This window comes from Callorhinus ursinus, unplaced genomic scaffold (assembly GCF_003265705.2).
Source record: "Callorhinus ursinus isolate GAN/ISIS: 27379988/994484 unplaced genomic scaffold, GSC_fseal_2.0 scaffold6, whole genome shotgun sequence".
Lineage (NCBI taxonomy): Eukaryota > Metazoa > Chordata > Mammalia > Carnivora > Otariidae > Callorhinus > Callorhinus ursinus.
The window spans coordinates 22,485,411-22,504,009 of NW_027397068.1; the positions used below are offsets into that span (position 1 = coordinate 22,485,411).

The following is an 18,599-nucleotide window of genomic DNA, read 5'->3' on the forward strand; positions in this document are numbered from 1 at the left end:
TGCAAAGGATAGATTAGGATTAGTTTTTAATTTCTTGGTTTTCAGTTGTTAAAAAATTTGATCTGTTTACACAGCAACATATTTAGGGATATGTCATACCGTTAAAAATGTAATTCTCTTTTTTAAAAAATCTTGTGATACATAGTCTTTAAATTAAAAAATACTACTTCTAATATAATTTTTTATAGTATATAATATTGTGAAATTCTAATATATAATAAGTTATAAAAAGAGAAAGACATAATTATGTATCATTTTATAAATATATAGACATATTTAAATGATTAGTGCCATTGTAAATATTCTGTTCCCCCCTCTTTGAGACAAAAATACTAGTGTTCAAGTTTTATTTAAATTATCTTTTATCAATGAATGGAATGTGTTATCAGAAATTGGAAATCATGTAACTAAAGCAATAAAACATCAATTGTTAATGTTCTCATAACTGAAACAAAAGAGAGAATTTAGGCAATTTATGGCCAATACAAGTAAAAATAACTTTTTATGCTCTTTCTTATCTCTCTGCTTGGTTTTGGCCTTGGAGAGTATGCTTATATTATGATATTACACTATCCCTCTCCTTTAAAGAGTTACCTTTTAAATTGCCAACTGATGAGAGTGCAGTTTTGAAGCCATACATTTTTAGAATTATTATTTATGGGATTGTGTATCTATCTATTATCAGCCACAGATTTACTAAATCAAAAACTGTCCAATTTAATTTTTTTTAATATAAAAGCTCCTTAATCTGCAGATGAGCTTTAATTTTGATTTTATTTTGTATTTAGGTCTCTCTCAATGCAAAGTCTTAGGAGATAAGTTCTTTACCTTTGAAAGGAAGTGAATTTGTTCTGCCTATCCTTGTATGTTACTGATTTGGAGAGTCAAATGAGTCTATGCAAAATCTCACTATTGGTCTTACTATTCCAATAAGGATTTCATCATAACCTTAAATATTCCTTTCATTTTTCTTTCCTATTTCCAACATATGCTTATTTTACTTTAAAATAATTGAAATGCCACCACAGCTTCTCACATCTGTAGTCCTATCAATCTTATTCTAGATGTTCTAGCTGCTATCTTTTAAACTTTGAGCTGCTGGCCTTTTAACATGCTTTAGTGTTTCACTGGAGAGCAAAGGTTTGCATTTGAACCCTCCTTAGCCTTAATGCTATACTTGTTTTTAGAAAGCACTCATTGTACATTTAGGTCCCCCTACCCCCAGTAAATGTAAGGTTTTTCTTCTATCATCATTGAAATAGTGTTTGAATTTTTCTAAATATTATTGTGCACCTTCCTTTTAGTGGAAGGAGTGGTAATATCTCATTTATGACCTGGCACATGTAGGACCTAAATATGTGCTTAAACTGTAAAAAGATTGCATATCTATTTATTTGAAAACAGTTTTAACTTTTTATGCCAGTGAAGCCAATATAGTGAATATTCTCTTTGTGTTTATAGCTTCAGTATTATTTTTTGTATTTGTATAAGGATATAACTAGGGTAAGCGTTTACAGATGAGCTTTTCATAAGCAGATGCTAACCTTGTCCATGGTTACGTTTTTACCAGTGCCTTCTGAACAAAACCCATTTCTTTCCTTCACTAACAAAATCCTAGTGAAGCCTTATTGAGAATTTTCAGGTGGACATAAAAACTATTCAATTTTATTGGTCCAGGAATATTTAGTTAGTAGATCTGAATGATAGATTTCCTGTTGTCCTGAGTTGGGCTAAAAGATGTTCTGTGGTGTCCAGATTGTGTCCCATTGGAAATTTTTATTTGTTACAAATTGCTTTTTTTGTTCAACCTACATCTTTGTGTACACTTGGAGGATAATGTGACATCGGTCTTATAGTCAATCATACTGGGAAAAACAAAAACAAACAAACAAACAAAAACTCAAAGTTTTGCAGTGTCAGTTGGTGTCCAGTGTCTGTGTCTTCCAAATTTGATTTTATAGTTATGGTGAAAGATACAATTATATACATGAGATACTCATGTGAGATATAAGCACAAAAGTTCCTCCTATTAATCTTGTTATTTTTAATTATTGCTTTCTATGATTTACTAGCTATGCATTTTTGAACTTTAGGTTATTTTTTATATGTTTGTTAAATAACTCAGCGTTATACCTGGAAATATGAGATAAGGAATTGCTACAAGAAACTTTTTTATACAGATTTTAATTTCTTTGTCTAGATATTACTATTATTAATAAGACAATTATAAGGTAGTATGAGTCAATGAAATACAGTCAATTCCAACTAAATATTGTAGGATCACATGGAAACTAAGGAATATCTTTCTTACTTATTTTATTTTTTCCTAGAAATCAAAAATATCTACGTATGACAAAATGTGGGCCTTTATGAGTAGCAGGAGGCAGTCAGTACTCGTCAAAAGTAATGAAGAAGGAATCCAGAGAGTCCTCACCTCTGATTATGCTTTCCTAATGGAGTCAACAACCATTGAGTTTGTTACACAGCGGAATTGTAACCTGACACAGATTGGCGGCCTTATAGACTCCAAAGGTTATGGCGTTGGCACCCCCATGGGTAGGTTTTATGTCAGTCACTGGTTCTTTGTTCATTAATCTTAGTTGCTGTGAGAAGGAAAAAAAACAGTGCCTCCATATGCCATTAGGAATTCTGTTTTTAACAAATCTATCCTGTTATGTTCTGTTACTGTATAAAATCAAGAAGCAATTTGGACATCTGCTTCTAAATAGGTAAGTAACAAAGGAAAAATTGATTTCTACCAAAAGGGTCAGTAGACATTTCTACTGTATCAGTGTTGAAAAAAACCCACAACATCAATGTAAAAGACCCTCTCAGTTCTACATTTAAAAAATATTTTATGAATAAAAGTTTTTGTATTTTATTTTTTCAGATTTGTGGTTTATGAGTATAGTATTTGAGTTATTATAGTATAGTATTGAGTATAGTATTAGAAAGTTAATTAAAAGAATGAGCCACAAGTGGTTCATTGGTTTCTGTGGATATTTGTTTTACTGTTCTATTTAGAGATGGTATTTGTTTTATTTAAGAGAAATTGCAGACTATTTACCAGTAACATATCTAGCCTATGTGACACTGGGATTAATTATTTTTGACAACCTTTTTCTTTCATATGACAAAATTATTTTCAATAATAATCATGAAATAAAGGATAAAAAAAAGAAATGGGGCACCTGGGTGGGTCAAATGGTTGAGCGTCTGCCTCCGGCTCAGGTCATGATCCTAGGATCCTGGGATGGAGCCCCACATCGGGCTCTCTGCTTGGCAGGGAGCCTACTTCTCCTTCTCCCTCTGCTGTTCCCCCTGCTTGTGCTCTCTCTCTCTGTCAAATAAATAAATAAAATCTTAAAAAGAAGTGAAAAGAAAAAGGATAACAATTGTCAGAAGAGACAATGAAAATTTTGATTTATTGAAATTAATATATGTGTATAATATATATGAATATGTCTATATATTCATATGACAAGTGCGATCATACATAACATTACAGTACATGTGTACATGTGGTGGGCATAATAATGGCTCCCCCAAAATGTCTTAATCCATTCAGGCACCTATAACAAAATACCAGAGATGGGGTGGCACATAAACAGCAGAAATTTATTTTTCACAGTTTGTAAACTGGAAGTCCATGATCTAAGAGCCAGCTGACCCCTTGTCTGGTGAGACCTGCTTCTTGTTTAATAGATGGCTTGTCTTCTCACTGTGTCATCACATGGCAGGATGGTCAGGGATCTCTCTGGAGTCCCTTTTATAAAAGTGCTAATCTCCTTCATTAGGGCACCATCCACTGACTAATTGGGCCCCACCTCCAAATACCATCATATTGAAGATTAGGTGTCAGTATAGGAATTTGGGCTGTCACAAACATTCAGACCATGGTGTTGGGGAGTTGAGAGGAGAAAGAGACTGAGAGAGATTTGAAAATGCTACCAGCTGAACTGTACATGGGAGAAAAGAGCCACAAGCCAAGGAAAGCCGATGACTTTTAGGAGTTAGTTTAGAATGCAAGGAAACAAATTCTTTCCTAGAGGTTGAAGAAGGAATGCAGCCTTGCAGACATATCACTTTTAGAACTTCTGACCTTCAAAGTTATTAGATAATTCATTTGTGTCGTTTGAAGCCACTAAATTTGTGGTGATTTTTTTTTTTTTAGATTTTATTTCTTTATTAGAGAGAGAGAAAAAGAGAGCAAGAGTAGGAGGAGGGGCAGGGAGCCGGTGTGGGGCTCAATCCCATGACCCCAGGATCATGATCTGAGCCAAAGGCAGGTGCTTAACTGACTGAGCCACCCAGGTGCCCTGTGATGATTTGTTAGAGCAGAAAGAGGAAACTAATACTATATAAAAGGAAAAAAAATAACACATTATCATGTTTTAATTACATCAATGTATTTTTTAAAATAAAGGGGAAAATAGTTATTCACTGGCCCATCACAGTAATAAATAATATAATTTTTCTGAGGCTTAACTTCTGCAAATTTGTTGACAGGTCAAAACTGATCTTCATGTATTCATATTCAATAAATAGCATAGCTATATTTGTCAATTTATCTTTACTCATAAATTTGATTAACTTTAATTTAGGAAAATTTCTTTCAAATGAACATATATACAATAGTTAGAAAGTTGGGCAGAGATTTATGAAAATCCAATTTCATAAACAATTCCAGAAATTACAATACTATAAATGTCTTTGTTTCTTTGAGATCATTTCTAGCATCTTTCAAATGTCTGGGAAGTCCAAAACTTTTCCACCATAATGACTTCACCAAAAAATTTCTACATTAAATTCTACTATATTTGGTAAAGTTTGCTCAAATTTATCATGTAGTTCAAAATAGCTTGGACTGGCTTTGAGAGAATTTTGAGACACTAGCTCTTATAACACGACATATTGCTATATATATACTTTAAAGATTTTATTTATTAATTTGAGAGGGAGAGACAGAGAGAGCACAAGCAAAGGGAGAGGCAGAGAGAGAGAGAGAGAGAGAGCTGGGAGCCCAACATGGGGCTTGATCCCAGGACCTGGAGATCATGACCTGAGCCAAAGGCAGACGCTTAACCATCTGAACCACTCAGGCGCCACAACATCTTGCTATATTTATATAACAGACCCAAATAATGATTCCACAGTCACTGTAGAAGTGAAAACAAGCAAACAAAAAACCCCACAAAACCTTGGATTCTTATTCTCCAGTTATGCAAGTGTAGCTGAGATCACATGTGTTGGGCAGTGGTGGGGGTAAACTATATAATGGAAATTCTCCAAATTATTTTCCAAGTAGAATACAATGTTTATTAAAGAATAAGAAATGAAATGTATGTTAATTCAAAGCTTAATTAAAGTTGGGTTATTAAAACTCAGTGGTAATAATTTAGAACTTAGATGCACAGAAGATATTTTTGAGGTTATTTTTGACATGTTTGACTTGCTAGTGTGTGGTAATAGTTGATGTTATTGTTGTTTTTAAATTCTGCACACAAAATGAACCTGTTTATTGCCTGAACCAGGGAGAAACCTCCTAAACAAAGCCTTATTGGCATAATGTATATATTAATTCAGAAGTTTTATAATTAACTCTAATATTTGATAAATATTTATTAATGATTGAGTGTTCATAATTACTACTTGAAGAGCAAAGGTTTTTGTTGATGGAGTGCTCAAACTGTGGCACGCCATGGTTAGGTCTGGTATGACCTAACCCTCAGTAAGAATTACATAATGAACTCAAACACTTCATGAGTTCATGTACCTTTATTTGGAATTTGTGATGAGTGATTTCTTTGTCATTTTTTCAAGTATACTTTACTCATCTATGAATTGGAGTATAAGCAAATTTATATTTTAGACAATAGTCTGATAATGTGCTATTAGAAAGTATCATCATGTACAACAACCTTGCAGTTCCCTAGAGCGTATTATGCTAAGTGAAGTATGTCAGACAGAGAAAGACAAATACTGTGTGATTTCACTTGTATATGGAATCTAAAAAACAAAATGAAGAAGGAAAACAAAATGGAAACAGACTCAGATACAGGAAACAAACTGTTGCTTCCCACAGGGGAGAGGGACAGAAAGGCAGGTGGGATAGGTGAAGGGAATTAAGAAATACTAACTTCCAGTAATAAAATAAATGTCATGAAGATGTAATGTGCAGCATAGGGAATCTGGTCAGTAGTTGTAATAGATTTGTATGGTGACGGATGGTAACTAGACTTTACATGGAGATCATTTAATGTATAAAAATATTGAATCACTATGATGTACACCTAAAGCTAATAGGATATTGTATGTAAATTATACTTCAATTAAAAAAAGAAACTGTCATATGTAGTATTCACGATGATATTCTAGATTTAGCCTTGTCATTTATTGTAATCTTGGACAAGTCACATGAAAGTTATGACTTCTAGATTTCTTTTTTTTTAATTAGTAAAATTAAAAGGTTATAGGAAAACCTAAGGTCTCTTTGATTTAAACTTAAAACAATTTTTCTAATAATGTTCTTGACAAATTCTGAGAGTTTGTTCTAAATTGGGTTAAGAACTACATGGAGAAATATGGTTGGCTAGTGTCTTAGAACAAATTTTAAAAATCTAGCAAACTCGGCACTAAGGGTGGGAACAGTGACTTGTTAGGCTCCCATTGCCTTATAGTTTCATCTGTAAAGAGCTGGGACAAATAAATACATTTCTCAGTGTTGTCTCGGAAAGGAGTGAGATTCTCATGTCTTTACCATCTTTTGCTGCTTTACATTATCTGGATGAGGGCGTAGATCTTTGTTTCTTTGTTGTTGTAAGCCTACACAACAGCACCTGCATTCTTTTTTTTTTTTTTTTTTAAAGATTTTATTTATTTATTCGAGAGAGAGAGAATGAGAGATAGAGAGCACAAGAGAGAAGAGGGTCAGAGAGAGAAGCAGACTCCATGCTGAGCAGGGAGCCCGATGTGGGACTCGATCCTGGGACTCCAGGATCATGACCTGAGCCGAAGGCAGTCGCTTAACCAACTGAGCCACCCAGGCGCCCCAGCACCTGCATTCTGTGAACCCTCTAGGATTTGTTGAGCACATGAATTGTACATCTGAAAATATGATGGCGCAGTAAGATTTATAAACAGAGAAAACACATAACTTTTAGAGCTAATAATAAATATGGCATTTTACATTATTAAATATGATGACCTCATTAAACAAGCTTGAGTAATCCAGGGTAATGAGAAGTAAGATTTGAGAAGATGTGTGAGAACTTTGCAGTATAGCACAGGTATTTTATTTTATTATTATTTTTCTGTTACAAATTTCTATTTAAATTCTAGTTAGTTAACATATAGTGTAGTATTGGTTTCAGGAATTAGTGAATCATCACTTACATATAACATCCAGTGCTCATCACAAGTGCCTTCCTTATTGACCATCACCCATCTAGCCCATCCCCCACCCACCTCCTCTCCATCAACCCTCAGCTTGTTTTCTATAGTTCAGAGTCTCTAATGGTTTGTCTCCCTCTCTTTTTTTTTGTCCCCCTTTCCCTATGTTCATCTGTTTTGTTTTGTAAATTCTACATATGAGTGAAATCATACATTTCTTTCTCTGACTTATTTTGCTTAATATGTTATACTCTAGTTCCATCTACATCATTGCAAATGGCAAAATGTCATTCTTTTTGATGGCTGTGTAATTTTCCATTATACACACACACACCATTTCTTCTTTATCCATTCATCAATCGATCAGTGTTTGGACTTTTTCCGTAATTTGGCTATTGTTGATAATGCTGCTAAAAACACCGGGGTGCATGTGTCCCTTCAAATCAGTATTTTTATATTCTTTGTGTAAATACCTAGTAATTCAATTGATGGATCACATAGGGTAGTTCTATTTTTAACTTTTTGAAGAACCTCCATACTCTTCTCCACACTGGCTGCACAAGTTTGCATTCCCACCAACAGTGTAAGAGGGTTCCCCTTTCTCTGCATCTTGTTAATACCTGTTGTTTCTTGTGTTGCTGATTTTGCCATTCTGACAGGTTTGAGGTGATATCTCATTGTAGCTTTTTCTTTTTTTAAGATTTTATTTATTTATTTGACAGAGAGAGACACAGCGAGAGAGGGAACACAGCAGGGGGAGTTGGAGAGGGAGAAGCAGGCTTCCCACCAAGCAGGGAGCCCAGTGTGGGGCTCAATCCCAGGACCCTGGGATCATGACCTGAGCCGAAGGCAGACACTTAAAAACTGAGCCACCCTGGCATCCCCTCACTGTAGTTTTGATTTGTGTTTCCCTAATGATGAGTGATGTTGAACATCTTTTCATTTGTCTGTTAGTCATTTGTATGTCTTCTTTGGAAAAATGTCTATTCACGTCTTCTGTCCATTTCTTAGTGGGATTATTTGGTTGTTGAGTTTGATAAATTCTTTATAGATTTTTGGATACTAACCCTTTATCAGATATGTCATTTGGAAATATTTTCTCCCATTATGTAGGTTGCCTTTTAGTTTTGTTGAATGTTTCCTTCACTGTGCAGAGTCTTTAGCACAGGTGTTTTAATGATAGTCACATAATAACACTCATGATTTCAAAATTTCTTAATAATTTTTATTTCTACTTAATAGAAAACCTTAAACTTGAGGTATTTTGTTTGTTCACTTGTTTGTTTTGTAAATACAATGTACTAGTGTACCAGAAATGTCCCTATCATACTCTCACTTTGAGGAAGTGCTTACTAAAAATAAATCAAAATAGTATTTTATACAAATCTCAAAAACCCACTGGGTTATTTCAGGTTTGAAAACTAAAAAAGAAAGATAATAGTTGAATCAGTTCTAAGGAAGCACTCTGTTATAGTTTATTGAAACATACTAAAAGAAAATTTCAATCCCTCCCTACCCCTGACACTCTACTAAAAGGAAGAGACTTATTAATAAAATATAAACAATTCAAAATATTAATAGATATATACGCTATATTTTTAATGTAACTTTTTAAATTGTGGAAAATACCAGACATAGCACTTAGAATTTCTATTTCCTCTAATTTTGAGCTTATCTTCTAGATAAGATGAAAGAACAAAACAAGTTAAACTGTAAGCCTTAGGATGTAGATTTTTTTTTTTCTTTTATCTGCTCAACTTAGCTGATTAGATCAACTCTTGTCCTGAAGAAAACTGAATTATTGTGGAAAGTATTCATTGATATTGGCAAGGGCAATGCATGAGATATCATGTATTATATATCTAAGTGGAATCATTTTTTTGTAGTGTATAGATTAGTGGGGTATGATAGTATATGAATGTTTTCATTGAAGTAATTGTTTTAATTAGGCACATGATAAATTTCTAACTTTTATAAGGACATTCTTGGAGTTTGATTGTAAAATTATCAGTATATAGGAATAAAAAAATCTGAAAAATACTATGATATAGCAAAATGATAGACCAAGAGGAATATTTTAGCATATTCTTCTTTATTTTCACTGCCAAATATTAATTTAAATTTATTAAATTCTCATTATCACTAAAGGTTATTTAATGCATGTAGCATATATTTTATTTTTAGCCTAATTCTTTTTTTTTTTAAAGATTTTATTTATTTATTTGAGAGACAGAGAGAATGAGAGAGAAAGCACATGAGATGGGGGGAGGGTCAGAGGGAGAAGCAGACTCCCTGCTCAGCAGGGAGCCCAATGCGGGACTCGATCCAGGGACTCCAGGATCATGACCTGAGCCGAAGGCAGTCGCTTAACCAACTGAGCCACCCAGGCGCCCTTTAGCCTAATTCTGAATGAGATAAATTTGAAAACAGTAATGTAAAGGAATAATATTTAAATCACTCACCTTCAGGTATTGCAATATACATTTTGTTTTTCTTATTCAGATAACTTTTCTTCACTTTGACATGATAACGTTAAGTTCTTTAGCAAATTATATTTTATTCATTCATAACATGGCATAAAATTAAAATAATTTTGAGACTCAGTACGTTATGAGTGAGTCTTAACTCTCTTATATAACTTCATCAGAGAAGTATAATCTTGAAAGAGGCATCTCATACTTCACTCCCTTAAATGCTTTACTTCTGATAAAAAGATTCCAGGCAGTAATTTGTGATTTGCTCTGCCATTACCTCTACCAGAAGTATGGCTTCATGAATTATTTATATTTACTTAGTCATTAATAAACACAAGGGCATGTAACTCTAGTACTTGAAAGAGATTCTGACTTCCCATAAACTTTCAACCAATATCATAATCTGCATTGTTCAACTAGCTAATTAGCATTTGCCTTTTATGTCATTGTTGTTCAAGCATATTGAAGATTATTTTAATACGTCATATTTACTTAGTTTCAAAATTTTGTTTAAACATAAACCCCCAAAAATGCATTCAGGTGTGAAAAAAATGTTGTTTGAGGCTCTTGTTCTTTTTGCAGCAAGAGTTAATGAGATAAATATATTCACAGCAGAGCAATATGGACTCAAGTTCTGGAAATTCAGATCAGTACCAGAAATTCCCCAGGATTTGGAGTTTATATTCTGCAGGAGCCATAATCCATAGTGAAAATTTCATCTTTACTAATACTGTAAATGTGATTAAAGAGAGGAACTCCCTTTGCTTTTATTGTTGTTCAGATTGTCAGATATTGTCATAGAGGCACATGTGGTTAAATGCAAGAGGTTGAAACGGAAAATACTTTGTCTCTTTTGGAGTGGGAAATCAGAAATATTTCAAAAATTATATATATTTTCCTTTACCCCCCAAAAGCCCATGTAGTCTCTTGTTAGCCTGCTAGGCCTCCTCCGGTGTGACTCATCTAGAGGCCTGCCATCACCATTCATCATTCTGAGTATGATGAGAACTGCCCAAGTGTGTTGTGAAATCGCTGAATGACTCCAATATAAGCTATTTAATTAGGGAAGCTCTGTTTACACAAAAATAACTTTAGTGGAGCAATCAACAATGATGTGAAGGTAAATGCTAAATAAGCATAAGCTGGTTTAATTAAGCCTGGGGTGACATTATATCCCTTTCAGTTTTCCTGACGGCAGCAATGTTATTTCAACGTGATATTTACTGTAATGGTAGATTTTTGAAGTTGTAGGTGTTCTTACTCTTAAGTTAATTGAACTTTCTATTTCATTCAAAAGAATTTGAAAAAAGAACAAAAAAAAAGAAACAACAACTCTAGATGGGGTAAAGCATAAAAACAAATCACCACAGTTTTCATTAGGGAGTATTTAACATGTGTGAGCAATTGCAGTCTCTTGCCTTTTAATTCACCATAGGTGATAATCTATTTATCCGAAAAGGGAGCATTTCTCCTTAATGGCATTTTCTACTGCATTACCTCCCTTCTTACTGCCCACACTAAAAGCCTTCTTGGTTTCTCTCTTTCGAATGTTGAGTGCACATTGCATTTCAAGGACTAGGCAGACTCAGCGGTCCATGAGCTGGTAGGAAAGCAGCTGTCTAGAAAAAATCATTATGGCCAGCTGGCATTATTTTGCTTTGCTATGTTCAATTTGGTAGAAATATTGTGAAGTGACTGAAGGGTCTCATTAAAACTATTTCTATTTTTAACGAGTTAGTGGCATGCTTCATTCATTAGTCCCTCATGACTTTACTAACACATATGAAATATGTGTCAGCTGAGAAGAGGGGGATGGAGGGATTGTGTTCATATCTGTGCATATTGTTGATGCTAAAATTTTCTATAATATCATTTGTTCCCATTTTATTTTTTGGGTTAAATCAATAGTAAGTTTCATGCAGTCAGTAAATAATTATTTCTGCAAACAAAATGCAAATTAACTTAGCCATATAATCATACGACCTACATGAAGGTATACATGAAGAATATAAAGCAGAAATATAAAAATGAAGTAGAGATTCATGTAAAGTGGATATATTTATAGTGATTTTTAATACTAAGGTTAGATTTAAAGATAATTTTTTTAAAGATTCATTTATCTATTTTTGAGAGAGAGGGAGAGAGTGTAGGGAGGGGCAGAGGGAGAGAATATTTAGGCAGACTGCCTGCTGAACAGACAGCCCAATGCAGGACTCGATCCCACGACCCATGAGATCATGACCTGAGCCAAAACCTAGAGTCAAGTGCTTAACCGATTGAGCTACCCAGGCACCCATAAAGATAACTTTATCACACACAAAATTATTATATACATTTTATTTCTGTCATATTTACTCATTTAATTATAAATGTTAGGATATATTATTTCATAATAGGATTTTAATGTTACCTTTATATATTTTATGTTAATGAATACAAAATAACAGTAGTCCTATTAATGATTCTCAGGTAGTGTTTATCTCCGTATAATGATTAGCCTAAAGTAAAACATGTTGCAATAGGTTATATCATTGACCCTTTTATGGTAGAAGTAGACCACCTTGACATGTGAACAATGTGAAATTTCTTTCTTCACTTCTCTATTCTAATTATAAATGAATGAGATCTCACTGCTTCTTTATTTCTTGTTCTTTGATGAAGCGAGAGATATAGAATTGGTACTAGGGGAGGCATGTTGTTTGTTTAAGGCAGATGCCAGTGTTTATAAAAATAGAAATCAGTATGAGAAGTGTGTTTTTTCCCTGTTTTGCTCACCATCCATTTCTAGAATTCCCAATTCGTCATATAATAAGTACTGTAATATTCATCATTATAGATGCATAAAATTGCTGGCCTTCAGTTCTTCAGCTTTACTGAAATGAATGAATACATTTGTCTTCATTAGTTGAACATAATGCACAAAAATTGATGCAAATTATTCGTCTTTCTGCAGGTCAAACCTTCCATTAAAATGCAGTCTATTTTTTCATTTCATAAACAGCATAATTTTAATGTTGGTGAAGTGATTTTGCAAGGCTAAATCAAGATCTAATAATTTTCAGATCCTGAATTAAACAAAAAAAAGTCAAATTATACTTGTAGAAGTTGTATATTCCTGGCATATTGTTAAAGTCTAGTTTTCATGTCACTGAAAACAGATGAGAGTCTCAGTAAGCTATGCCTGCTCCACAGACATCATCAATAGACTCCGCATGCTAGAATCTAGGAAGTTTCTGGAGGGAATTTGATGATTTATAAGCACCAGTGTGAGCAGTCCTCATTAGTATTGTAAATGCTGACCAAATGATGCCCAAACAATGCATAAATGGATAATTTTCATGAAAACAGAGTTAGTTCTGATGATTTTATGTGCAAACATTAGATCATTTCATTCATTTAGTTAGTGTCTTATGCTGATTAGTCCAAGGCCATGGGTTTAAACTCTATTATAGATAGTTAACCAGATTGACTATGCCAGATTGTTATCCTTTGGTTAGTAGGACTAAGTAAGATCAATGATCACTCTTATTAGAAAAAAGAAAAAGTCAAGGCACAGAGTTGAAATGTGTAAATATTAAATTCCAAAGATGGTTGCCTTGCTTTTGCTGGCCCTCATGTGAAAGGCCTTTCTTAGCATGCTATATAGAATATGTGACCTTTGTAGTCAGATGACTTATGTGCCAAATCCTTGTTTCACCTGAGTGTTGCAGATGTCTTCGTTGAGGTTACTGAGCCTCTCTGAGTGAGACTCAGCATCCTTATCTGTAAATGGAGGAATCCTGTCTACACAATTGGGTTGTAATAAGGATTAAACATATTATGTTTATAGTATTTGCATCAGAAAACATGTACCACAAAGAATTACAAAGGATGTATCTGTGATTTTTAAGTTATTTGTATCTTACTTTTGTGACCTCTACTCTTTATATATTCAGACATATTAAATATATTGTAGATAAGGCAGATTGTTACTATGACCCATTCCTAACCAATTAGAAATATTTTTCAGGGTGCCTGGGTTGCTCAGTTGGTTAAGCATGCAATTCTCCGCTTCGAATCAGGTTGTGATCTCATGGGTCATGGGATTGAGGTAGGGTTTTATCATCACTTAATCAGTATACTGTAGTTAGCTAACCATCATTTTGAGGGAAGAAGATGATTGATAAAGATGAGGCCGTTCCAATTATAGAGCATTATATAAATAAGTAAAATGAAGTTTTTCCTTCTCCAAACATTTCCTGAGTCTTTAGTGAACTGAGTCTCAAGATGTTTTCAGAAAAGAGTATCTCTAAAGACATTTATTCTTCCTTAGTATTTGGTTAATCTATTAGAAATTTTACTACTCTTCAACCTGCTTGGCTCTGTAAAATAATGAACACAAAATATAGATATGAATCATCCCCTTTCTTAAGGAGACAAATGTGAGAAAACAAATTTAACACCAAATGGGGAAAATACAACATGGACAAGTGGTCTGTTATATAATGCAGATCCTCGGTGGGTAGATTTCAGTAAGGAGAAAGCAGTCAGGCCCAAACTGAAAACAGACTTGAGCTCTACCTTAAAGGATAGGTACTTACTGTCTTCAAATGTTATCCTCTCTCCCAATTTGGTGGTTCTTTTTTTTTTGTTAAGACAAATTTATTTATTTTAGAGAGAAAGAGAGAGAGAACACATGTGTGAGTGGGAAAAGGTACAAAGGGAGAGCATCTTCAAGCAGACTGCCTACTGAGAGCAAAGCCTGACCCAGGGCTCGATCCCACGACACATGAGATCATGACCTGAGCCAAAACAGATGCTTAACTGAATGAACCACCCAGGTGCCCTCCAGTTTTTGGGTTCTTGATGATTAACTACAATGATGACTTTATTTAAAATGGTGCAACTTTGGTAATTTGTTCATTAGAGTTTGATATTAGATTTGGAATGAAAACAGCAAAGTTAGGAAAGTATTCCTGACATTTCCATTCTTACTACTATTCAAATGATTACTGTGCAGATGAAAAATTGTAAAGAAGATAGCGTTTCTAGGATAAAACTATTTCTATTTTCATACTTAGTGTCAGAATTTCATGATTTAATACCCAGAGAAGACATGTGACTACAAATCTACTTCACCAGCTACTTTTAAATAATACATATGAAAGATGTCAGAACCAGTGAAAATAGTTTACTTTTTCATTATATGCTGATAATATTCATCCTTCTTATTCTTTTCACATGTTAGAGAATATTCAGAATATGAATAAAAGGCAACTGGCTAAAACTCATCCCATATAATTTGAATTTTTTATTGATACAGTTTGTGTGCCTCATATAAGCATCTCCTTTTTTTATCTTAAATACTGAATATTCTCCTGAGAGTTCTTCCAATATCCCTTCAAGTAGAGTAGATTTACATTGTTTTTCTGTGGAGGTCATAAAGACATTGCATTTTGAGGTCTACAGCAGAGGAAAAAAACACAACCTCTATCCAATTTAAGCCAGTTATTAATTTTGAATTTAAGTACTTAACTTTAAAATTTACTATATCCACACATTCTTGGGACATCCATTTGATATCTATATATGTACATCCACTTGATATCTATATATGTATTTGCTCTCTAAATCCATACAGTCTTTGCCTTACAGTTTTTTATTTCTCCTTTCTCATTTCTACTTTTAACAATGCATTTATTTTTGGTTCCATTCCATCATGACCTTGATATCTTGTACCTAGTTCTATCTTCTATATCTAGAAGAAATGAACTAAGTGGGTTTGGGATGCTTTCACTATCATTTTTCTTTCCCACATATACCTTCCTAAAACAGGAATGTGATAGAAAGAAAAAAAAAAGAAAGAAAAGTAGGCAAAAAGCAGCCAAAGAGAGTTATTTTTCCAACCCTTTTGTGTACTTACTCAGCAGACCTAGTTCCATCTGTTACAGGGTTCTATAATGTTGTGTTCTTTATTATAATTATCCTCATATTTGTAAAAAGTTATCCAATGTGCGTGGGTCTTATTGTTGTTATTGCAGTGAAAACTCTAGAAGGGCAGGGCTCATGTGACATTGTCTATTACTATATGCCTAGAATCTAACACCTGTGCTAAGTAATATTTGTGTGTGTCATATAGTAAAGAAAAAACAAACAATAACAGCAACAAAACACATAATTCAGACATGTTCCTTGCCCCCAGGGCATTCATATCATCATCTAGGAGAGAAAGAGATATGGAAAAACATTAGAATATGATGCACCAAATGCTGTTTTAGAATATCTGCAATGTGCTATGGCACCAAAGAAGAGGGATTCTGTATATATCCATGGTAGTCAATAAAAAGTGTGCAAATATAGGGAAGGATGAGTAGAAGTTTATCTGAATGAGATGAAGTTCAACCAGAAAATTGGAGGAAGTGTGAAAATGAGGCTCTCCAGACAATGGGAGGTACAACTAGTGTATATTGCTAGCAGGTCAGGTGTAAGGAGAAGAGGTAGAATCAGAGAAGAAGCCTGTGATAGTTTGAAGAAAGGGATTGCATGACACATTTAGGAATGGAGATTTTATTCTATAGCTCTAGAGCACCAATGAAAAATTTTAAACAAGGAAATGATGTTCCTAGACTTCCAATGTGGAAAGACTACAAGGTATCATGGAGAATGGATCACTTTTATCTGTCATTTACTATTCTGTGATTAAAATGTTGATAATTTTATTTCAAGATAAGATTACTCTTCTTCTATTTCTGTGATTCTCATTAATAGACTCCTTATACTCCTATCAGATTGAAGGTTTTTGATGGGAGACCTTCAAAAGAAAATGCAAAGAGGGAGATAGTAACCAATTTAGCTGTTATCTAACAGGAAGTGTGAAATGGGACCCATGAAAGTGTTTAGTTGCCACATATATTAAATGCTTCATTTGAAATAAATGTATTATAATTATCAAATATAGATTAAAGATCCAGACATAGTTTGGGTTCATAAGAAATGACTGAAGATAACATTGCAAACATGAATGACCAATTATTTAGTAATTAACACTTTCTTTTATTTATGCATGTGTTCATTCAACAAATATGGTGTCCTTACTGTGTCCCAGGTGTTATACCAACAAAGCAGATAAAACCTCTGTCCTTCTGGAATTTATAGCTTGTTAGTATCAATGGGCATTAAACAATCACAGAAGTTATTTTTTAGTTACAAACTGAGACAAGTTCAAAGAGAAAATGAACAAGGATGCTATGGTATTGTATAACAACATTATTGACTCAATAAAACATAAAACTGGAAATACAGCAATATAAAATTGAATCTGAAATGTAAATGTAAAATTTGTCCTAGCACTTCTTAAAAACAAATATGGCAGGGAAAGTGTCCTTTGAGGTAATAAAACCCATCTTCTGCTGAGGCAAAGGCTCTAAGAAAATGTGATTTGGTTCCATCTTTATTGGAAGATTTTATCATGGAAAGAATGGTAAAAAGAGATACAGCTCTAAAAGCACCTGAAATTTATTGTGCATTTATGGCACCTTGCACTCATCTCAGCATAGGAAGCAGGGAGCCACTTCATAAAATGTAACGTTGCCAGTAACACTATAATTTAAGAATGGAAGTTGAGGGTTCCAGCAGACACCCTCAGATCTTTTGGGCTAACCAGACTTTTACTTATTAAGGCACTGACCAAGGGAAACTGCTGGCTGGTGATTAAATGCAAGGACTGTGTAAGAATTTATAAACTTATTTATTGCCCTAACTTATGGTCAATACTAGATGTGTCAGAAATAAGTCTGTTTATGTACTCATTCTACTAAATTTATCAAGAGCCTGGGAAATATCCGATATCAGAAGTTCTACCCTGAGTTATTTTGGGTATATCGTAATTGATATAATCAATTCAATATTTCATTCAAAAAGCATTTGTTGAATGTTTGCTGTGTGATAGGCACCGTGCTAGATGGTGGATGAAATACAGTGAATAAGGAATGGTTGATTACCAATAAGTGACAAGTAGCCTGGCCTTAGGTCAACACTTAAAAGGCTTCAAGTTTTTGGGTATATGCCTTAGAAACACTGATCAGATGAAACTCTTTCAAAGAGGAATAATTCAGGAATGATTAAAGTTCTGTGGGTCAAGTCCTTGGAATAATATATGCTTATTGATTATGGTTTAGTCTCATACCCACAAGACATGTACATAACTATATTACAGAAAGTGAACAATCTCTTGGAGTAATGACCAGCTAGAAGAAATCTAAGATTATGAGTAATTTACTTCATAGAAATATCTTCCCAGACTCAAAAAGAGCAGCTACTAGGATGTTACCTAATTCTGTGTCATTCACAGCACATAATATTATCATGATGACCTGGATAACTACAAAATATAAAACAAAAGAAATGAAGTCCTCTAGGAAGTGGACAGAAAGGGTTGGTCATTATGAAAAACATCAGTACTTAGTGAGCCCCTCAGAACAGTTAACAAATGTTTGAAAGATTTGAGTGCAATTAGGAAGAATGAAGACTGTGTACTCCCCCCATTTTTTATCAATTTGATATACAAATATATTTAAATAACTCTTATAACTCTTGATCCCCAAAAGTATGTTACAAAGGGACTTGAAAGCCAGGTGTGGAGACATGTCTTAAGGTGAGAAGTGTGATGTGAATATTTATGAGCTGATGTCTCATGAGGCATATAGAGCAATAAATGAAAAAGAGATTACAAAAAAAGAAAATGCAAATGCATGA

At 33.8% G+C, this 18,599-nt stretch overlaps 1 protein-coding gene across 6 annotated transcripts in view; it reads left to right on the forward strand.

Moving 5' to 3' along the window:
* Positions 1 to 18,599, forward strand: part of GRIK2 (glutamate ionotropic receptor kainate type subunit 2) — a 778,198-nt gene that overhangs the window by 738,935 nt on the left and 20,664 nt on the right. For all 6 annotated transcript variants that reach the window (XM_073893710.1, XM_073893711.1, XM_073893709.1 and 3 more), the window contains one exon: positions 2,331 to 2,556. In XM_073893710.1, coding sequence (XP_073749811.1) covers positions 2,331 to 2,556 — 226 coding nt within the window. The remainder of the gene's footprint in view (positions 1 to 2,330; positions 2,557 to 18,599) is intronic.